Genomic DNA, 22,950 nt, shown 5'->3' on the forward strand with positions numbered 1-22,950 from the left:
AGCCGCCAACGGCTCTGACAGGAGCCTTTGGGAGGATTTTCCCAGGGAAATCTCCCTTTTCCATGCTGGCTGCACTCAGTTTTCATCCCAGTGCTGTGCTGCGGGTGCTCAGGTGCGTCCTCACCTCAGGAAGGGGCAGGGGCACAACAGCCCCAGCTCAAGGAGTGCCCCAAAGCCTGGCATGAGCCAGGAGCCCTTGCAGCTCCAGCAGCACCTCCACGATCCCACTCTGAACCCAGCAGGAAGAGCCCAGGGCTGGCAGCAGGCTCCAGAGGAACAACCAGATGCAGGACTCATCCAGGGAGCTCGGGCAGGAGCCAAAGGCAGCAGGAACAATGACAAGCACCAGAATCCCAACTAAAAATCCTTAAATAACCTCATTCTGAGACTAAGAGCCTGGGCTGGGCTTAAGTCGAGCTGCTGGGCCTTGGGCAGGGCTGGGGGTCCCAGGTGAGGCTCAGGAGGGCAGTGAGGGTCAATTATCAGAGGGGCTGCTCCATGCAGCTGCCCGGCCTGGGAGAACTCAAAGGAAAATTCGCCTCCTTAAGGTTAGGCTCGATGATCCTGGAGGTGTTTTCCAGCCCTAAGGATCCAGGTGCTGCCCGTTCCCGATGCCTGTCCCACACTGGGAGCTGTGTCCCAGTGATTTGAATGCTTTTCACATCCAGCTGCTGATCTCCAAACCCCAGCAAGGATTTACCTCTGGGTTTCAGCAGCAGCTCCAACTCACCAACCCCCTGCCAGTGTGCTCGGTGACCCGAACTGTTGGGAGAACTGGGAATTCGTTCTAAATCCTCCAATTCCCAGAGTCAGGGATCTCAGGCAGAGCTGATCCAACCCACTCCCATCCTCATCCTGAGGGTGCAGCAGGAAAACACGGAAGAGCCACTCAAACCATCAGGAAGTCGCTGACAAATGGGATTTTTTCAGACAAAAAGCTCCCAGCTGGACCCAGAGCCCTGCTGAGGGCTGGGATCTTTCCAGCAGGGGCCAGAAAGGAAGAAAAAGATGGAGAATTTTTCCTTTTGCTGTACTTACATGGCAAAATTCCTGTCTAGGAAGCACCTGTTCCTCAGCAGCCCCGCCCAGAGCTGGACCCCGACAATCCCGAAGATGAAGAAGACGAAGAAGCACAGGAGGAGGACGTTGCCTAACATAGGCAGAGTGTCCAGCAGCAGGGTCACCAGGATCCTCATACCTGTGGGAGAAGGGAAAACCGTGTTAGGATGGGAAGAAGCCACCATTCCCAAGTTGGATGCGCAGAAAATTTGGGATGTTGGTGTTTTCCCCCAAAGCCCGAGGCTGGAAAGGGAGGGGAAGATGCCAAAGGCTCAGCAGGGAATGGGAACAAACAGCAATCTGCAGAGGGTGGATCCAAGAGTGGGGTTTCCAGGTGTTTTCCAGAGGGCTCAAGGACACATGAACTGCAAGATGATTTTTCCTGGAGAAACACTCCTGGGAATCATCAGGCTCCGGAGGAATTGTCAAAATACGGATTTGTCAACACAGCAAACTCCTCTGATGGATCACAGAAACTGTTCCCCTAAAAACCACGGAGCCTGGGGTGGGATGGGAGCTGGGCCTCCACCACAGAGAATTCCTCTTCCATGGAGAACTCCTCTCCTTGCTGGACACAGGGAAATTCTGGAAAGCTGGGAAAGCAGGGGAATTCTGACTTTGAGGGTGGAAAGCAGGATGTAAATGTTCCTCCCTCCAAAGAAAGCTCTGCTCCCTTTCCCTCCTCATGCAGAGGCTGTGGGAGACCTTCCCACTGATCCCACACCTCTCCATGAGCCCTGGGCTCCCCCAGCCTCTGGTGCCAGGGAAATGCTGATTTCCATACCAAATATTCCGTCTCAAACATTCCAACTCGAGGAATGGGAGCCTTTCAGAGCCTCAGCCAAGCCTCGCATTCCCAGCACCTTCCTGGTGGGAGGGTAAGGAGGACTGGGAAAGGAGGCAGGGATGGGGCTGGGACTGGGGGCTGCCCCTCCCACACCTCAGGGCACCTCCAAAGTCGAGGATAAAATGGGAATAAAATGGGAATAACGACTTGGAGCTCAGCAGAGGTTCAATGAACCTCTGGGACAGGGCCAAACCATTATTCCAACAGCTGATAACGGATGAACTGAGGAAAAGAGGGAAGGGACAAAGGCAAATCCTGAATTATAGGAGGGAATAAAGCCAAATACAAGCCTTGGGATCCACAGGGATCAAGTTCATGGCACGGTGGGAATTGTGACTGCTGGCAAGGAGACCCGGCTGGCTTTGGAGGGATTTATCCCACTGAAATCCTCTTCCTGCCTGCCCATGTGGAGCCTTCTCTCCCTGAATATTCCCGGGATGTGCTCTCCATGAGTCATCCCATTGGATCCAGGCACTCACTGTTCCCCCAGCAGATTCCATTGGCTTCTCCCGAGCTGCGCCTGACGCCTCTCCCGTAATTCCATGATGCTGAGCCTGGAATCTGCAGCCCTCGGGGGTGGGTGCTGGGAGCATCAGGGTCTCCAGGAGAGCGGTGTCCGTCCATCCCAGCATTCCCACCCGTCCGTCCCAGCATTCCCAGGCACTGCCGGCAGGAGCTGGGATCCCATCACACTGCTCCTCGTGTGGATTTGCCAGCGGAAATCCAAGGGAGCCAAATCCCAGGGAGCCAAGCGGGGCTGGAGCTGCCACCACCCTGTCAGGCGGCACGAGGGCATCCGCCAGCCTGGCCAAGAATTTCCAGCTAATTAATAATTAGGGATGAGTAATGACCTCTGCATCCAGAGCCTTCTGAGGTCTCCGTGCCCAACTGGGCCTTGGCTCCGGCGCAATTCCAGCTGCTGGCGCCGGATCCTCTCCCGAGAAGAGGCAGCCTGTGCCAGCCACCCCATCCCTGTCCCTGTGCTGTCCCAGTGCCACCCTGAGGGAAGGGACGGAGCAAATTCCATCCTCTGGAGCTGCAGAGGAGGCAGAGGGGGTTTGGGATTCCTGGTGTTTATTCCCAATGTGTCCCATCACACAATCACGGAATACCCCGAGCGGGAAGGGACACACCAGCATCATCAAATCCCACTCCCGGCCCTGCCCAGGAGCAAATCCAACATTTTCCTTGCAAATCCATCTTTGGAAAACAGAACTCATTCAATCCCCATTGGAAAGCCGATGCTGGGATCTTCTCCTGTTTTTTCCTCCCCACTCTCCCTGATATCCTCCCTCTTTTTTCCAAAAATGGGTAAAATTTCTCTCCCTGTGCCAGACAATTTTTTCCTGCTCAGCTCCTTTTGGAATTTGGGGTTGTTCATCCTGGAGATGGAATCCGGCTGTTCTCCAGCCACTCCATGGGGTGTCGAGTGTGCCATGGGAAAAGAGCAGCACCGGGGCTGAACCAAGGAGCGGGATTTTCATTCCCATTCTGTGGGATGCCTGGTTGAAACCACACAGCAGGAAAATAGAAATGAAAAGGAGAATAAAAATTAAAAAATTAAAGAAAAAAGATTTTAAAATAAATTAAAACTAAAAAATAGAAGTAAAAATAAAAATTAATAAAAAGAAAAGTAAAAATAAAAATAAAACCAATGAAAATGAAAATAAAAAAAAATGAAAATAAAAACTAAAAAGAAATGAAAATAATAATAATAAAAATTAAAATTAATTTTGAAACATAAAAGTAAAAATAAAAATAAACAAAAAAGAAAATAAAAATGAAAATACAAATTTAAAAATTTAAAAAAACTAAAAATAAATAAAAATAAAAATAAATAAAAATAAAGGTAAAAATAAAACCAAAAATGAAAATTAAAAAAAATTAAATTAAAATTAAATTAAAAAAATAAAAGTAAAAATAAAAATAAATAAAAATGAAAAAATAAAAATAAAACAAAAAATGAAAATAAAATTAAAAAATAAAAAATTAAAATTTAAATTAAAAAAATAAAAGTAAAAATAAAAATAAATGAAAAGAAAAATGAAAAGAAAAAGAAAATACAATTATTAATAAAAATAAAGATAAAAATGAAAAATAAATAAAACTAAAACTAATAAAAATAAAGACGAAAATTAAAAAGAAAACATGAAAATTAAAATAAAAATATCAAAAATAGAAATAAAAAAATAGACAATTTAAAAAAATAAAACAAAAATATTAAAAAAACCCCAGTGAGCACTTCTGAAAAAATATCCACGACTCCAAGCCCCTGGCGAGTGTATGAATTGCAGGAATTCTGTTTTTCCGGCGCTTCGGAAGGAAGAATTCCTACAAGAAATGATGTTTTTATTGGCCGCGGTTCTTCTTTCTGCCCAGACGAAACCATCCCGGGGGTGAATTTATGGTGCCTGGAAGCAACGAGCTGACAGTGCTGGCTGGATCCCAGGAAGAGCCCAGGAATCCCAGGGATGAATCTCCAGGCTGGTTCTCCCTCTTTCCCTGGATTTAATGCCGGGTCCATCTCTTCTGAGCCACCTGGGAATTTTATCTGCTCCACATCCTTGTGGAAAATCCCATTCCCAACTCCCAGAGCTGCGAATGGCATGGATGGGGCTGCGCTGTTGCCACTGCTCGGATGTGCTGGAATTCCAAGGAAACCCCTTGGATGAGCTGTGCCATCCCCATGGATGAAAGGCTGAAAATGTAGCCACAAAAATCCAGGGATGTCCCCATCCCTTCTCCACAGGTTCTGGAATATATCGATCTGGAACAGCAAAATTCCCGAGGTTCCAGGTGCATGGGGTTGGTGTCTCCCAGACAAGTGGAGGCTCCAGGAACGGGGATATTTCTGGGAATAATTTCTAGGAATCCTAATCCTGGCGCTTGCTCAGGGCTCGGGTGGTGGTGTCAGCCCAGGCCAGGTGCTCCTCAGGCACCTCCACTCCAAACTCGCTGGATTTTATCCCATGGAATATTAACCGAACAATGGGGTATTTTCTATCACCTGTCTGCTGGAAAAATGTGCAAATCCCATGGGAAGTGCAGTGAAAACAGCCTGGAAGGCTCATTCCACGTCGGAGCTAAGGGAGACAAGCGTGAGAGCAAAATTCCACCTAAAGCTGGAGTTGTTTGGATCCCTGGAGCTCGGTGTAAATCCTTAAATTCCCCTGGCTGCTGCCCTCAGCCCAGCTGATCCCAGCTTGAGATTCCCACTATTCCATGCGAGCACTGTGAGGGGTTTTGTGGATTTGAAGGAGTTCAGAGGGAGCCTGATCCTCATCCCGGCCTGGAGCGCTCCGAGCCCAGCCGGTGCCAGGGTCCCTCTGCTCCACCCCATTGCAGCGAGGTCCCAAATCCCAGAGGGAAACTTCCCTGGAGCTCCGAATCCCAGAGGGAAGCTCCGTGTTGTGCTTTTCCAAAACCCTGGCAACAAAAGCCCGTTAGGAAAACAAAGCTCCAAAGGGTTCTGTGGCTCTTTTCCGCCTCTCCTTTTTTCGGTCTTGTTTTTCCCTCAGGATGTCACTGTGGAATTCGCTGCTTTTATTCCTTGTTTTCCAGAAAAATCCTGTGGAATTGGAGTTCGGAGAGAAACTCCCGAGGCTCCTGGGTATAAACATCCATCTGCTCCCTCACATTTTCCTCGGAGGGCCTGGAATCGAACTCCTTCTGGGGGAGGTTGTTTGGCTGTCCCTGGATGTGCTGACAAGGAATCCAGGCAGGATGTGGGGCTGGATCACCCCAAGTGCTTTCCAAAAGCACGGGAAAAATCCCTTTTCCCTTTCTGCGAGGATCCCTGTGATTTCCGTACAATGCTGCTGCATTTGAATTGGAGTGGATTTGGGTTGGGAACGGCTGGAATTGCTGTGCAATGAGCACCTTGTGCGGGATGGCTCAGCAGCTGGCAGATTCCAGCGGGGAATTCTTCCAGCGGTGTGCCTCGGCTTTCAAATTGGATTTAGAAGCCAAGCAGCTGAAGCCACTTGAAAACGGATTTAGGAGCCACTTGAACTTCCTATCGAGGATGATCCCAATTTTGCTCCACACGGAGCAAACCCTCTGTGGGGTTTTAGCAGCAAGGGAGGCTCATGAGCTGCTAATCCCGAACATAAAGTCATGGAAAGACCTTAAATCGCCGAGGAGGGAAAATGAACCCAGCAGGGCAAGAAGATGCCTCTTGGAAGTGACCTTTTCCCTTCCGTTGGAGGAACACTGTTTACTTTACACCACGAGCAGAGCTGTTTTCCTCAGAAAAGCCACAAAAACGTTGGAAAACAGCCCCAAGGGTCAATTCCCTGCTCCCTTGGCCTTTCCTAACACCAATTACGAGGATGACGAGCTCTAACTCGCCATTAAAAACTCAAATCAATTAATTTCCTCTCAGTAGCAGGGGAGCAGATTCCACAAAGCAAAAAGCCAGGTGGGGTGGGGTTATCCCCATGCTTTCCCAGTTTTCCCAGACCAAGCTCAGAAATCCAGGTGGGGTGGGGTTATTCCCATGCTTTCCCAGTTTTCCCAGACTGAGCCGTGCCCGGGATGGTGTCACTTACTTGGGACCCTGTTGATGGCCCGCAGTGGCCGCAGGACGCGGACGGTGCGGATGGCGGAGAGGCTCACGTTGTGTCCATCCAGGGAATATTCCATCATCCTGCAGGGAAAACAGGAAAGGGGTCAGGATGGGGATGCTCTGGCTTGGCATGGAATTGGGGTCAGGAAAAGCTTTGCTGCCTGCAAGCCCAGGGGTGCAAATCCGCCCACTCTGTGTTTCCAGTTTTTCCAGCGGATGCAATTCCATGTGCCTGGGAGTGTCCCAGGCCAGGTTGGATGGGGTTTGGAGCAACCTGGGATAGGGAAGGTGTCCCTGCCCATGGCAGGAGTGGGATGGGATGAGCTTTAAGGTCCCTTCCAACCTTTACTGTCAGCACAGGGAACACTTTGGAAAGCAGGATTTTCCTCTCAGGATGTGAAGGAACATCCAAGGAAACTGGAGAGGGAATCTTCAGCGGGAATTGTGGGGACGAGGCAAGGGGGAATGGGTTCACACTGAAAGTGGGGAAATTTAGGTTGGATATTTGGAAGGAATTCTTTCCTGTGAGGGTGGAGAGGCCCTGGTATGGATTCTCAGAGAAGATGGGGCTGCCCCTGGATCACCAGAAGTGTCCAAGGCCAGGTTGGATGGGGCTTGGAGCAACCTGGGATAGGGAAGGTGTCCCTGCCATAAGATGATCTTTAAGGTCCCTTCCAACCCAACCCATTCCATGATTCCATGAATTTGCAGGACAAGGAGCTGCACCCCAGCTTTTCTCTCCCACCGTGACCAAACCTGAATCTCCAACAAACAACGCACAAATAATTTAATTCCATTTGAGCCTTCCGAATGAAGACAATTTCCTTCTTCATTCTTCCTCCCCATTCCCCCAAAGCATTTCTGGGAAGGACCTGGAGTCAGTTTTCCTTCTCTTTTCCATCCATGGGTGGCAAACCGTGTGCAGAGTTGTTGTTTTAATGGGGTTACGGCCACTTAGCCTGGCTGGAATTACAATTTATGGCTTTCACTCCAGGGGAACGCTTGGAAATACATCCCAAATCCCTCCTGTTCCAAGAACACAACAGCATCCAAAGCATCCCTGCAAGGGAGCTGTTGGATCCCATGGAAAAAGAGGTTTTGCTTTGGGTTTCCAAAGAAACAAACAGATACGGAAGGCCAGAGGCAAGTCCGAGCCGAGCTGCTGCACCCGGGCACTTGGGAAGGGTCAGTGGGAAGAGATTTCCAATGGAATCTGCAGCCAGGATGGAGCAAAGTCCATCAAAAATCCACAGCCAGAGGGCTGAAGGAGCAGCAGGACGGATTTGCGCCATCAGCAGACGGAATTCGGGGATCCTGCCAGCCTTGCTCCCGTTCCTCCCTGCCCGCGTGTCCCAGCTGGGCGCTGCCGGAGCCTTCCTGACCTGTTGGAATCTCTGCCTGGCTCTCCACGGTTTAATTGGGAATATCTGGCTCTCCTGAGGTTTCCCACTCTGCTGGCCGTGTCCTGCAGCTCTTTGAGGTCACCCCTGGCATCTCACTGACGTGACTTTGCCTCTTACCCTCAATTTGCCGTGCAAAATTCCTGATGATTTGGAGCTGTTTTGGTGATCAACTTCCAAAGATTTTTTCTCCTGGGGGAAGGAGCAAGTCTTTATAAATCAGAAGCTTGTCCATAGGAACTGAGCCAAAACCGAGGAACAGGAGCCACTGAGGACATGGCTGAGTGGTGAAATTGGTGGTGGGGCTGGGTTGATCCATTCTAACCTTAATAATTCCATGATTCCGAGGGCTTGAAACCCCAGCATGGCACAAAGCCAGGGCTTCCATCTGCCGTGTGCTTGCGAAGCTGGAGCAGAGCACTGGGAAGCCTCAGGAAGGACCACACAGTGGGAAAACCTTGGAAATGCCTGTTCCCACCTGCAGGGAGGGATCTGGAGCCAGCTCCAGGTGTTGGCTCCAAATTCCTTGTGGGAGTTGTCCAAGTGGGGTTTAAAGTCCCTGAAGTGCCAATGCCAGGCCCGGCTCTGTTCGCTGGTGTGGGCCCAGCTCAGCACAGCCCGGAGTTATCCAGAGGCTGAGGGAGGGAATCTGAGCGTAACTGATTCCAGTGGGGAACTCCTCATGGAGTGGAAAAGGAGCAGGGAATGCTCCAGGGGGAGCTGGGTTTGTCCTCCAGGAAGCACATCCATAATTAGCAAATTAACGGGACAACTCCCAGGGCCTCACTTTCACTTGGCCCTCGGAGCGGAGCTGATGAAAGATGGATAATCCAAGATCTGAGTTCTGATCCCGGTAGTTTGGCTTTCCAGGATACTCCATTGAAGATTTGAAGGAAACACTCAGGGGGATCCACATTGCCCACCGAAGCCTTGATGGATCCCAGACTGGACTCCCTCCAAGCAGTGAAATTATTGGAAACCTCCATGGAAAAGCCAAAGATTTCTTCGCAAGGCCAAGTGTGGGGTCCTGTCCTCAGATCCCACCTGTAGATCAAGAATCTCTTGGGAATGCCCCACAGAAACCACTGGAGATGGGAATTTTTGGATGGATTGGCACTTGATAGGTGATTCCCTACCCTGAAAAACAGGAGGCACAAGGCTTTGGGGTGTCTTGTGCCATCAACAGCTTCCAAACCTTCAGCTGTCGGATCCAAGGCATATCCTGGGAGCTTGGGATGTCTCCAGGGACTGGATGCACCAGGAACCTCTCGATATCAGCTGTCCTGATGCCGAGGAAACGCTTTCAACTCGGCTGCTGGGCAGACGGAGAGGCTGTGAGTTCCGCTGGGCTTGAAATTTTCCAGGGAACATTTCTCAGGCGAGGAAAACATGAAAGGACTCCGGGAGCTGGGAGGAACTTCAGACACGATCTGTGCTGGAGGCAGGAGCTGTGTTTATTTTGTAGCTTCCCTGCTCCCTTTGGAGCTGCTGCTGAGGCAAATCAGCTCCTCTGAGGAGGCAGAACAGGCAAATGAAGTGCTGCCCATCACTTGTTTCCCTTTTTATCCCAAAAAACCTCGGAATAACTTCAGCACATCCATCCCCTCGCTGGAAAAAGCCTTGTCATTCCAGGGGGGAGTTCCCTGCGAAAAACAGCTCCAGGTTTAGGAGGATTGAAGGGTGGGGGCTTCTCCTCCCCCAGGGGTGCTCCCAGCTCCAGCTTTTCTTTGGGGAGATGGGAAATCATATCCCAGGTACGGCTCAAATCCACCAAAACCAGCTGGAGATAGCCCAGGATCAGCCAGGGAAGGGGATTTTCTTCTTCCTATCTCCAGCCTGAGTAATGCCACACCTGCAGCGGCGCCTCCTGCTGATTTCATCCTCCTAAAACATATCCCAGCCATGGAAGGTGAGGAAAAACCTTGGAAAACTCCCAAATGGCCTCACCAGCCACTTTCCCCCTCATTCCAACAGCAAAATTCCTGCTCCAAAGCTGCCCCTGAGGATGAGCAGAGGGCTCAGCCCTTCTGCCTCCATGGGGTCCTCCAGTCCTGGGGTGGGGGCATCTCTGAGGAGCTGGGGATTTTCTGTTCATCCTCAGGAGAGCTCATCCCGCATATCCAGTGCAGAAAAACACCCTCAGCATGTTGGTTACAGGTGGCACAATCCCGATCCCGAGTGTTCCCTGCTCTTCCTCTACCACTCTTCCCTTAAACACTGCAGCAGCTTTATAGGAAAGCGTAATTAAGGAAAAAAATAATTAATAATAAGGGTTTGTTTTTTTGCTGTCCCTGATGTTCCTTCCCGGGCTGGAACTGCACCCGAGTTCCGAGGAAGCGCCGCTCAGGAGAGCTTATGTTTTATTCAGAGCACTAAAACCATCCCTAATTGTATTCCAGACAAATAACACGGAGCACAACAAAACCCCATTAGTGCAGGGAAGATGGCCCAGCACTAATGGAAGGGGGAAAATGCCCCAACATATTCCAAGGATGTTTTAATTAACCCCAGGTCAGTCATTAGGAACGCAAGAACGCAGAAGTCAGGCAGTAATTAAAGCTTTCCGTCCCTTCCCAGGATGTACGGAGCAGGTAGGAGAGCCTGGGGTATCCAAAGCCATTTATTTATTGGGGGGAAAAAAAAAGTCTGAGCTTTGCCAAGGTTTTACTCCGCTCCATTATTCCCTGTGGGAGAGAGGGAAGTGGTGTCAAAAGCAACAGGATCTTCCTTGGAGCTGTTTATTAACACATCCTGCACAAACCAGCAGCTGGGGGAGAGGGAATGAATCCAGGAGGAATTGAAGAAAAACCAGGAGGAGTTTACAGGAGGCTTGGAATTTGGGTTAACTCCTGGTCAGCTTTTCCCCCTGGGATTTCAACCTTCTTAGTGGGAGTTTGGGGCTGTTGTTCTCCTTGTTTGCCCCATTCCTGCCTCACTCCGAGGGTGGTACGGGGTAGGAATGGGGCTGAGCTGCTCTGGGGGTTTTATTTGGAGACAACAGCACCGGGACATGTGGATCAGCTCAGGATGTGTTGATCTGACGGACATGAAAGGATTGCTACAAAAACCCCACAGCTCTGCCCGATACTCACAACTCACCCCAAACCCAGCATGGTTTTGGGGTGGGGATTAAAAGGTCTGACTTGGGAGGTTCTGCCTCCCCAGGCATTCTGAAAACCAGCCAGGACAAGGCACGGATGTGGCTCGCTGGGATTTTCCCGCTCTCAGGATAAAGGGATGAGGAGGTTACTGACCCTGCCATGACGATGAAGAAGTCCAGGCGATTCCAGGTGTCCCCAAGGTAACACTTCTGCCCGAAGATGCCCAGGGCCACCATCTTGATGACCATTTCCACGGCAAAGAAGGCGAAGATGAAGTCGTCAAACGCCTGGAGAGCGGGAAAAGAGGATTTGAGTCAGTCCTGCTGTGCTCGGAGAGGGAGCGATCCGAGCGCTCCCACCACGGGGACATTCCATGTTCCCTTCACCAAAGTGCCACCTACCAACCCCAAAATCAAAGCTGCAGGGTGGTGGCACCCCCTGGCACAGCTCCTGGCTCATTCCAGGGCTTGGGAAGTGCCCCCAGCTTCTGCTCGTCCACACGAGGATGTCACAGGGCTGGAGCTCTTCGGCTCCGGAGCCAGGCTGGGAGAGCTGGGAATGTTCACCTGGAGAAGGGAAGGCTCCAGGGAAACCTCAGAGCTCCTTCCAAGGCCTAAGGGGCTCCAGGAGAGCTGGAGAGGAATTTGTCTTTATGAACCAACTTTGCCTTAAGAAACTACACAGGAATTTTGCTCCATAATTTCAGTTCATTTAATTACTGGCACCCAAACGCCTCCATAACGAAGTTCAGGCTTTTCCACCTCATGTTCCACCCTCCAATCCCTCCTGCAGGCTGGGACAAAGCAGGGATAATGGGGATTTTCCAGCCCTTTCCTGCCTAAAACCTGTCAGGAAGTGTCCAAGGCCAGGTTGGATGGGGTTTGGAGCAACCTGGGATAGGGAAGGTGTCCCTGCCCATGGCAGAGGTGGAATGGGATAAGCTTTAAGGTCCCTTCCAACCAGTTTGGGATTCCATGGAGGATCCCAGTGGCCTTCCCGTATGGCTGGAACACCCCGAGGGAAGGAAAGCAGCAGCTCCATGCGGGATCCAAAGGAGCCAAGCTTGTCCCGCCAGCACATCGGTGATCCAGGGTCGATGTCACGCGCTGGGAACGAGGGAAGTCATTCCCAGCTTGTGGAATGTGCGGGAAGCCAAGGAGCTGCCCACACAGCAGATGCCCGGGATGTGCTTCCAAAGCTGCTCCGGCGGGCAGATGGCAGCGAGGGGATGCCGGGAGGCAGCAGGGAGGGACGAGGGTCAGGCCCGATGTCCCCTGAGCTCGGGGTGGCCAACGGGGCTGGGGGCTCTGGAAGGGGGAGAATTCCCAAATCCACTTCTCCTGGCATGTGGAGGAGAGCAGGGATGGGCTCATCCCATGTTTTTTGCTCATGGAGAAGGGAACGGAGTAACAAAGGCAGTCCCTGGTGCCACACTGCACGGAGCAATCCCAGCAGGAGCTGGCTGGAATGGAACCGACGGAGGGGAGGGAGAGATTCCCCCTCATGGCGTTGGCCGTGGAATCATGGAATGGTTTGGGTTGGGAAAGACCTCAAAGCTCATCCAGTGCCACCCCAGCCAAGGGCAGGGACACCTTCCATAGACCAGCGTGCTCCAAGACCCGTCCAAGCTGGCCTTGGACACTTCCAGGGATGGGAGTGCAGGAGTTCTGCGGTGTCCAAGGAATCCAGTGGGATCTGGCTTCCCGCTTCTGAGCCCCCCTGCCCTTGTTAAGGAGGGACAGAAAGGATCTTGTTGGGACAGGCCCAAATTAGGCCTCACCCAAAGCAGAGCCCACACAGGCCAGGCTTTGCACGCCTCAGCCTATTGGAAAACCCATCCCTGCGGGAAAGCTTTTCCCGTGGAAAAGGAACACGATGGGGCTCCCATCCCAGAGCAGCCACCCCCTGCGTCACACAAATCGCAGGGATGAGGGATCCTCACCTCCAGGATGGTGCAGCGCTCCGACTGGCATTCCACGTCCTCGCAGGGCTGGAACATGCCCAGGGTGACGCAGTTGAGCAGGATCACCAGCATGCTCACGTGCTCGAACCAGGTGCCACCGGCGTTAAGGACAGCACAGCTTTGCGAGGGGACAGCCCAGGCAACGTCCCATGGACACATCCAAACCCTCCTCCCATCCCAGCCCTTTCTCCCGGGTTTTTCCCAGCTCCCATTCCCGAGTTTTAGCAGGGAATCACCCCACATCAAGAGAGCAGCACCAGAACGGTGCCCGGTTCCTTGCTGCCATCCTGCTCTCCTTGTTTCCCTCTGGAGTTGTGGGGATGAGGTTCTCTCATTCCGACCCAATTCCTGCATCTCGAGGAGGGACAGATTCCACATCCTGATGGACGAAGGGAAAACAGAGCCAAGCTGGTGGGGCCAAGGATGGGAATGTTGGGATTCAGGATCATGAGTGCACAGAAAAGAAGGAAAGGGCTCCCAGTTGGAGTCTCCAGTCTTTAAAAAAACCCCGTCTTCCTTACGGGATCCACCAGCACTCAATTAACCGATAATTAATTGATCTAAGTAGGAAGTGGTGATTTGCATCAGTGCAAAATAGGCCCAAAGTTGCTGTTTGCAATTAAAAATCCCACAAAAAGACGGAATAATTCCATAAATTGAGCGGGAACGAGAGAACCGTTCCCAGGGAAAATAACTGAAAACATCTGGATGGGAATAAATGTTCTTTGCTTCCAAAGCCACACGTGGGGGAGGCAGAGAGAAGCGCAGGCACTGAATTCTTTCTGATAACAGCAATTCTCTTTGGGAACCTGGATAAAAAACCCTTCCATGTTGATTCCTTAGGAATATTTTATCCAGGATTTTATCAGTTCACGATAAAATTTATTCTTTTTCCAGGGCTTCAGTCTCAAACTGGTTTTGCCCATTCTTATTTATCCAGAAGGGGGGAAAAAAGGTAAAATCAGTGAGGTCAAATCCTGCAGATCCCTAAAACCTGATCCCAATCCAGTTCTCGTTTTAGAGGGGCTTTAATTGGAAAATTCCGAGCTGGGAAAACCTTGGAGTTGGGAATGAACAGGGCAAACTTGGAAACACGCTTGTCTAAGATGGAAATAAATGTAGGAAATCAGAGAAATAAAGGAAATAAAATTCCAGTCCCCACGGGAGTGAAGCAGGAGAAGCTCCTGATGGGATTTTTCCATCAGGAAAATTCCCATGCTGCAATTCCAATGTTGGTTTAATTTCTCCCTCCCTCCAATGATTTCTTCCTGATTTTTCCCATCTTTAGGAGCTGTTTGGATGCTCTTCCCTCTTCCCTGCCTGGAAGCACAGGGACAATCCCGCCCCAAATCAGACCCAAAAAACCCCAACCACGGCCACTCCCAATATTTGCATGGAGTGATGGGATCCATGTGAAATTCCCTATAAACAGGGCTCCCGTGCTATTCCCAAGCCTCCTGTGACATTCCCAGGGCTCCTGCAGTTGCATAAATTTCCTTTATTATATTTGCAGGGATTTTTTCCCCCCCTTTAAAGTCCCCAAAATCGGAGCCTGTGGATTTGGAACCATTCAAAGGCTCTGCTCAGCTCCCCGGAGCTTTGATCAGGTGCTTTGCTCATCCCACCTCCAAAAAATTCCGTTTTTTCCATCTTCCAACTGATTTAAAAGTGCTTTTTATGGCTAAATAATCACCAGCAGGAGAAGAATCGTCCCTGGATTTGAAATCAGTGCCTTAATTCCTTAAAAACAGGCAGAGCCAGCTCCATCCCTGTGACTCCAAAGCTGGAATTTGGGGGGTTTTAGGGTGGCAGAGGAGTGGTTTGGATTTTCCAAGAGAAAAAGGAAGGCTCTGCCACAGGTTTGTGGTCATGGATGTTTGGAGGGGAAAGGAAAAGGGGGGAAAGGAAAAGGGGGAAAGGGAAGGGGAAGGGGAAGGGGAAGGGGAAAGAGAAAGGGAAAGGGAAAAGGGAAAAGGAAAGGGGAAAGGGGAAAGGGGAAGGGGAAGGGGAAGGGGAAGGGGAAGGGGAAGGGGAAAGGGGAAAGGGAAGGGAAAGGGGAAAGGGAAAGGGAAGGGGAAGGGGAAAGGGGAAAGGGGAAGGGGAAGGGGAAGGAAAGGGGAAAGGGGAAAGGGGAAAGGGGAAAGGGGAAAGGGGAAAGGAAGGTTGTGCTGCCTTTGCAGAAAAGGCGGAAAAGGTGGAGGAAAACCCACTGTGGGAAGAGTTTTGCTCTGGATGGAGAACGGAGCAGAGGAGGGAAGCAGCTCCCGCTCAGGCTCAGATTCCCAGGGATGCTCCCATCCTCCCTCAGCCCCTCCAGCCCAAATTCCCCTCCTGCACCTCCGGCTCCCTCACAGGCATTCAGCTCCTGCCCTATTTAGTTCCCATCGGATTAATGCCAGGGAAATCCCTAATTGGAGAGTGGGATTACTCCCAGAGCTCTGCCCTAATGGGGCCGAGCTCCCTCCCGGCAGAAATTGAAGGGAATTTCAGTTCACTGCCCCTTCCTTACCCCTGGATCTGCAGGAGCCTCAAAATCTGGGATTGAGTCCCTGATTTCCTGCTTTTCCAGAGCCCCCAAAAGCCATCCAGGCTCCAGCAGCCCCATGAAAATGTCCCAAAAACCCCCTCTGGGTGTGGGGGGGGTGATGCTGCTTGGCAGGGTGGGATTATGGAGCACATTCCCAGCGTCCTTCCTGGAGCCTGGAGCGGCTTGGAACATCCATTGAGGATGAAAATCCAGTTCTGGTAGGATGGGAAAACACCCGGAGGAGAAAAAGTGAGGAAAAGGTGAAAAAAATCCTGGAGCAGCACAAAGAGCAGGGAGGTGACTGGAGCCAGAATTCCCACAGAACATCCTTGTGGATGTTTCCACAGCAATTTTCCAGCTGTTTTCCAGCCAGGAGGTCAAGGAAGGTGAGGGATGGCACCCATCCTGCTGGCACCGGGATCCTCCCGGCAAATCCCCTAAAACCGTGACTCCGCAGAACTGGGAACTCGGCAGTTACCATGGCAACTCCCGACTCCTTGGAAGGGGAAGGATCCAAAAGGGGGATCCGGCAGAACGGCTGGATGCAGAGAGGACTGCAAAGGGTTTGCTCCGTGTTTCCCTCTCTGGCAGAAATTCCAGGGAAAAGACACCTCAGAACATCTGGGCCAAGCTCAAATTCCCAGATTCCCTTCGGGAAGGAGCAGCAGAGCCCAGGGGCTGCTCCCGGTTGCCTTGAGGGATCGACTTAAACTAAAACCTAGTCCTGAGTTTAAATGTGGCACCACAAAACCCAGGCTCTCTCTGTGTGGAGAGTTCCTGTTTCCAGAAGAGTTTCATGGCATAAAATGGGCTGGGTTGGAAGGGAATTTTAAAGCTCATCCAGTTCCAATCCTGACACCTTCCACCATCCCAGGCTGCTCCAAGCCCTGTCCAACCTGGCCTTGGACACTCCCAGGGATGCAGGGGCAGCCCCAGCTTCTCTGGGAATCCGTGCCAGGACTTCCCCACCCTCACTGTAAAACCCTTCCCCATCCCTGCAATGCTGGGAGGAGATTTCCTGCTCTGCAGGTCAAAATCCTGATTTCAAATCTAAAATTCCTCTTTAATTGAAAAATGGGAGAAAAATTCCCTGCCTGGGAATTTCTTCCTTGGCCGGAAGCTCCATCCTCAATATCCCTTTATCAATTCCCTCAGTACAGACCAGGCTGCCAGGCCTCATCCTGGATCTTTCCCTTTGAACCGGTCACTTCCCAACTCCAAAAAAAGCAGCGGAACCTGCTGGGATGTGGAGGCTCAGCCATCCCGGAACTCAGGCGGTTCCCTCCCCGTTTGCATGGAGATCATCTCCACCATCCATCCCTCGAATCCTACAAATATTCCTGCAGGAAAATGCTGGGATGGCATCACCACTGTGACAAATCCACCGCTTTCATCCCCTGCCTTGGGGTGAAGGATCCACCGCCCAAATTCCCAGGTGTTCCAGAGGGATTGGCCTCAGCTTCATTCAAAAATTCCCTAGTTCTCATTCCATGTTGGAGAGAGGCCGGAGCCACAAGCCTGGCACCCAGGAACTTAACACAAAAAGATCACGGCACTATTTTCCCAGTTTCCCATAATCCTATTATTTTTAAACCATTTAAGGGATTTTGGAGACTTTACCCATTGTTTTCCACTGCCAAATCCAGTGGGATTTGGCAGCATCCTGGTTATTATGGTTCTCCACCATCCATCCCTCGAATCCTACAAATATTCCTGCAATAAACACAGCAGAAACTGTTGGGATGTCACAAATCCACCGCTTTCACCCCATGCCTTGGGATGAAGGATCCACTGCCCAAATTCCCAGGTGCTCCAGAGGGAGCAGCCTCATTTAAAAATTCCCCAATCCCAATCCTCATTCCATACTGGAGAGAGTCAGGAGCCACAAGCCCGGCACCCAGGAGCTGAGCACAAGAAGATCATGGCACTGTTTTCCCGTTTTCCCATAATCCTATTATTTTTAAGCCACTCAGAGGATTTTGGAGACTTAACCCATTATTTTAACCCCTGGGATTTGGTGGGATCTGGGTTATTATGGATCCATCCCTGCTGCACCCGAGGCTGAGGGAAAACCCAAAGCCGTAAATCCCAGTTCTAGTTCCAAGGAAAAACCAATGTTTCCAGGAGGAGCAGCCAAGGGAATTTCAGTTTGTGGGGTTTAAGATGTGAGTGATGCCCTAAACACACACACACAGAGCTCCTGGGAATTCCACAGCATTCCAGGGATGTGCTGCTCCTCCGAGAGCAGCGGGATTGGGGGGTGATTTGGGAAGGAAAGGAAGGGAAAGGAAAAGGGAAAAAGAAGGGCGGAAAAGTGGAAAAAAGGGGGGGGAAAAAGGGGGGGGAAAGGGGGGGGAAAAAGGGGGGAAAAAATGGGGAACATTCCCAATGATCCCTCCCAGGGTTACTCAGGGAGCAGCGGAGAAAGGATTTTGCAGCCGTAATTGAGGAGAAGGGGAAGCAGGCACTGTCTGGCCCCAAATTTTGGGAAGGGGCAGCGGGAAGGGGGAGCTGGCAGCATTCCCAGCTCCGGGCTGGAGGTGGATCCAAAGCAGCCACACATTCCTGCCTCATTTTCCAACATCTGCTCCAGCCACGTGCTGAGCTGGAGGAGACAAATCCCTCCCAAAGCCGGATCCAGACAGGGAATGCCCTTTTCACCTCAGGGATGACGCTCCGAGCTTCCAGGGGAACTCTCGGCTTGGCTGGGCCCTGCCACGCTCCAGGCACTCCTTTCCCAGCTTTTCCCCAGCCTTTTCCCTGGCTCTGGGATGTGCAGAGCCTCGGTGGAGCCGTGGCTTTTCCAGCTGGTCCTGGAGCGGAGCCACGGCCGAGCCCTCGGTGCTCCCGGTGGATCCCGAGCTGGGCTGTTCCTGGGAATGAGCAGGGCTAAAAGAGGTCACAGGGGGCAAAAAAAAAAAGGGATTTTGGAGCCTCCCGAGCTTCTGTTCCCTGCCTGAGCATCCCGGATACCCCCAGGACACATCTGGATCTCGGGGTGTCTGTGCGGGGCCAGGAGTTGGATCCTTGGGAATCCCCTCCAGCCCAGGAGATTCCAGAATTCCATGAACATTGAGTTTTAGGAATATTCCATCCAAAATACAATCCTACAACCCTGGAAGTCCCCATGGCCTGCTCCCTCCATGCTCCCTTTTCCCAGGGCAGGTCCTGGGATTTTTTTTGTTTTCATTTTCATTTGGATTCAGGTGGGAAAACCTCAGTGCCATTCCCAAAGAGCCGAGCGCTTTGCAGCGGAATCTTGGGATGGATTCCCATAAGCAGCAGCATCCATCCCTGCCCGGTACCGCTCGCCTATCCCAGTCCTGCAATTCCATGGATTGACCTGCTCTGTTTGGGGAGCGTCACTGGGAGAGGAAAGACGGTTTGGACTCGGTTTATTTTTTCCCCCTGACTGCAACAGTGGAAAAAAGAGGGAAAACTAAAATCCAATCCCCAATCCAAGAGTTCCCACTCCACTCGGGATCCCTGGCACATTCTCCCGATGAATAGGGGCAGTTATTTTTTCAGGATAATTGAGGCAGCTTTGATTCCAGGGGCAGCTTGAGCTGATATTTAAACGAGCTCAAAGTTAAGCTGAGCTTTATTCTCAGCTGGGATTTTCAACTTGGCAGTGCAAGAGCTCCCCAAATTCCCGGGAGCTCAGGAAGGACCTCAAGGCCGGAGTGACCTGGGAGCTGCTCTGGGATTGGGAAGGGGATGGAGAGGCCAGGCAGGGCCCCTGTGCCACATTTTGGGGACAGAGGTGCCACTGGGATCATCCCAGTGCGGCACTTTGGGGTTTTCTCCCTCCCCAAACCCTTCATTTTACGCTGAGGGGTTGAATTTCCCCGGATAAATCCAGCTTGGATGCAAGCCTCGTTTTTTCCACTCCGTTTTCCCATCCTGGATTAGCTGGAAAGGACTGGACACATCCCACGAAAGCTTGGAGGAATCCCAGGGAATACCAATGTTCCAAAAGGGACATGGGGGATATGGGGCACCCCGGGTGTGGGGTCCCACAAACCTTCCACCAGGAACACCAGGACACCACTGAGCCAAGGAAATCCTAAGGAGCTGCTGGAGCTAAACCACCTGGAATTCCTGCCTGGGGGTTTGTTCCTGGACAAAAAAAGCCCTGCTGGAGGTTCCCCAGGGATTCCCAGGTTCTTCCTCCTTCCCTCAGGCTGAGTTGGGGATGGCTGAATCCACCCAGGAGCTGTGACACATCCCTGAGCTGTCGCACTGTAATCCCAACATAAACACATTCCCACACATCCCAGAGACGTTCTCCGTGGATTTCTATCCTGGGAATTCCCAGCCCGGCTGCTGTGGGATCCCAGACAGTCTCACGATGTTTTATGGCTGCTCTGCGTGAGTAATGCACCTCCCTGCACCTCACCCCGAACGCTCTCTCATCCTCTCCCCGTGCTTCTCCTCCCTCCGGATTTATTCCCTTTTATCTGAGCTCTGCCGGGATGACAAATCCTCAATGCCAAAGGAAATGAGGCACAGGCAGATGCAGCACGGCTGAGATAACAACGGATCCCACATCCAACTGACCCCAAAAATAGGGAATTGCTCCTGAATCTCCTCCCAGGAGCTGCTGCATACAGGAATTTGGGGATAAATCCCCGGCAGGCAGGACTGGCAGGGGTGAATCCCTGGATTCCTTGCTGGAGCTGAATCTTTGGCAGGTTCCAAGAGGATGAAGGGCAAATGAGTATCAGAAAAGCAAGGATTGGGATGATTTTGTAGCAAACCTCTGGGATATGGACCTTATGGGATATGGAGCATCCAACCAGGATCCTCCAGTCCAGCTGTGCATGGATCACACGTGGATTTAGGAATTCTGTCACCAGGAGAAGTCCATGGACTCCCCCATCCCTCTGCTCCACAGCCTGAAAATGTCCCACCAGCAGCATTTTGGATCCCTGGATATCTCCAAATTCCATGGAAAACACCCCCGTCGGTGCCTCTGGGAATGCAAGGCCTCTCTCCTGGGAGCCTCCTCATGCAGAGCCCTCCTGGAATTCTCTCCCACCCACCCAGGGACTGGAATCCCACTTCCACATGAGATGCCCAGCAGCTCTGGGATCAGGATGCCACAGTGGGAAGAGGGAGAAGTCCCGGGAAGTGACTTTTGCTGCCACCTGTGACCCCAGAGCTGTCCTGGGTGGCCCCACCAGGCTCCGGAAACCAGGAGAAGCTCCCACCAGCCTGGAATTTTCCCTCTGCCATCTCTTCCTTCAGCCTCCAGCTGGAATATCCCCCAAATAAATACAAAAACCATCTCAAGGTGCAGCAGGCAGAGAGGAAGGAGCAGCGCGGGCATCCCTTTGGATGAGGGAAAGGAGCCAGCAGATTTTCAGGCCACACAAGGCTCAGACGTGGAGTTTCCAACCCAAACTTCCAGGTTTGCAGCTGGGAAGCAGCTCCAGGAAAAGCCAGTGGGAAGAAGCAGTGAGAAAAGAGGGATGCACATCCCACTGAGGGCCTGGTCCTTGTTTCCCACTGCTCCAGGTGAGCAGGGACAGGCTGGGGAGCCCAGCATGAGGAGGGGAATCTGGGATAAAGAGATGGGATTTCCTGGAGACGGGATTTCCTTCCCAGCTTTCCTGCAGCACAATTCCCAAATATCCGTGTGGCTGGAGATGCCACCAGGCGCTGTCGCACGCACGAGTTCAGCCAGGCCATAAATCACCCACATTCCCACCAAGGCTCCTTCTTTCCATCTAAAATCCATCACCCCAGCAGCTCCTCCCCAGTGAGCACCAGTAAGGCCCAGTGGCTGCTCCCAGTGCTGCTCCCTGACCCAGCCCCACCCATCCCCACTCCAGGCTGACGTGTGGAATTCTCCAGATCCTCCCGGAAAGGTGCGGAGCGGATCCGAGCTCTAGCCCAGCCCTTATTCCAAGGGATGCTCTCACGGAGCCGAGCTCCACAAGGAGCGGATTTGTAAACAAACCACCTGAACAAAAGGCTCCCAAAGCTTGGGATTAATGGAAAAATCACCGGGCTGCTTTTTTCCCCCCTTTTCCTTTTCACACAGCGAGAAAAGAAAGCTCCCGGAAAATTCCCCCCGCAGCGTTTCCAACCCAAACAAGCGACGCTGCGGTGCCACGTGAGGAGCGAGGAGTGGGAGCTGCAAAGAGGTGACAAAATCCCTTTTTCCCACCCTTTTCCCAAGCTCTCCTACCTCAGAGCCCTCAGAATCACCAGGATTCCCTGGCAGGAGGTTCCTGGCCCTCGCAGGGGTCCCGGTGCTGCCACAGGAGGAGCAGAGCACAGGGGGGGATGAGCAAGGAAATCTGGGGTTGGATCCAGGAGGAATTTGGGAGAAGCTTCTCGCTCTCCCTCCTCCCACTAATTAAGGCCCTGCTCGTTAGGGGTGGCTCAGGGAGCTGCAGCTGGCCCAGAGCTGCAAAACCCCAAAACATCATTTGTAAATAGCTACAGAATTCCAGGGATGCTTGTCCTGGAGAGCAACAGGTACCTGGGTGAGCCAGGCTTTAAACTGGGATGGAAATCCTATGGATTTGTCCCATCTTCCCATGTTTTTGCCTCCTGAGGGTGCTGCAGGGAACGGACTTTTGCTCCAAGCACTGATGGGTATTTTAATGTTGAGCTGCAACCCTGGGTGATGGCATTTAGGGCTTAGTCCTGGCTCAAGCACATCTGGAAACCCAACCAGAGCTGGCCCAAATCCAGCAGAGCACTTAAACCAACCTTTTCCTGAGGATTTCTCGCAGGTCTGGAGCGGGCAGGGCTGGAAATGGAAGGTGAGGATGAAGCAGCAGGAGGGGAGGATGTGATGGGGGCAGGAGAGGAATTCCTGGGAAGGAAAGAAGGGCAGGAATTGGTGGAGAAATTGAATTTCTCATGTTCTGCCAGGGCACTTTTTGTTATCTCCATTTCCTCCTACAAAACACCGCTGGGGGCTGATTTCCAAGAGGGAATCACTCCAAGCTTTCAGCTGGAATTGGGGAATTCTGCGGCAAAGAGACTTTGCAGGAAGAACAACCCAAATCGGGTGGTTTTTCCCGCTCAATGACAGAGCAAAGCTAAAACAAGGCTGGGAGTCAAAGCTCCGGGAATCCCAGGACTCGCAGAGCTCCGGGCGGGTTCCAGGCTGAGCGATAAACACGAGCTCAAATCAGCAATTCCCACCTCAGGCTGAACTTTCTGGAGCTGTCTGTGCCAAACTCCTTTTCTTGGATACAAATCCAGACATAAGTCAGGTATAAATTCATTTCCAAGCACAGCCAGGCTGGGAAAAATCCGGGCAGACAGCGGGATGAAGCTGCCAGGGCAATCCTTGGAAAAAGGCTTTGTGCTGCTCCTCGGGGAGAACGCGTCTCATGGATTGAATTCCAACGTACCCCGTGTTCCAGTCATTAACTGCGCGTAATAAATCCAGGGAATGCCTCATCCCACTTCTTGGGGTTAATTCTGGGAGGTTTGAGCTGACGGGATCCAAGGTTTGGAG

General features: G+C 51.8%; 1 protein-coding gene across 1 annotated transcript in view; it reads right to left on the reverse strand.

Moving 5' to 3' along the window:
- CACNA1H (calcium voltage-gated channel subunit alpha1 H) overlaps nucleotides 1–22,950 on the reverse strand; it is a 146,888-nt gene that overhangs the window by 82,902 nt on the left and 41,036 nt on the right. The window contains exons 3-6 of the mRNA XM_042037332.1: nucleotides 12,917–13,028; nucleotides 11,128–11,261; nucleotides 6,457–6,554; nucleotides 1,039–1,198 (exon numbers count right to left, since the gene is read on the reverse strand). Coding sequence (XP_041893266.1) covers nucleotides 1,039–1,198; nucleotides 6,457–6,554; nucleotides 11,128–11,261; nucleotides 12,917–13,028 — 504 coding nt within the window. The remainder of the gene's footprint in view (nucleotides 1–1,038; nucleotides 1,199–6,456; nucleotides 6,555–11,127; nucleotides 11,262–12,916; nucleotides 13,029–22,950) is intronic.

Source organism: Corvus kubaryi, unplaced genomic scaffold, assembly GCF_017639235.1.
Source record: "Corvus kubaryi isolate FWS band 111438036 unplaced genomic scaffold, C.kubaryi_AGA036_p1.0 37387, whole genome shotgun sequence".
NCBI lineage: Eukaryota > Metazoa > Chordata > Aves > Passeriformes > Corvidae > Corvus > Corvus kubaryi.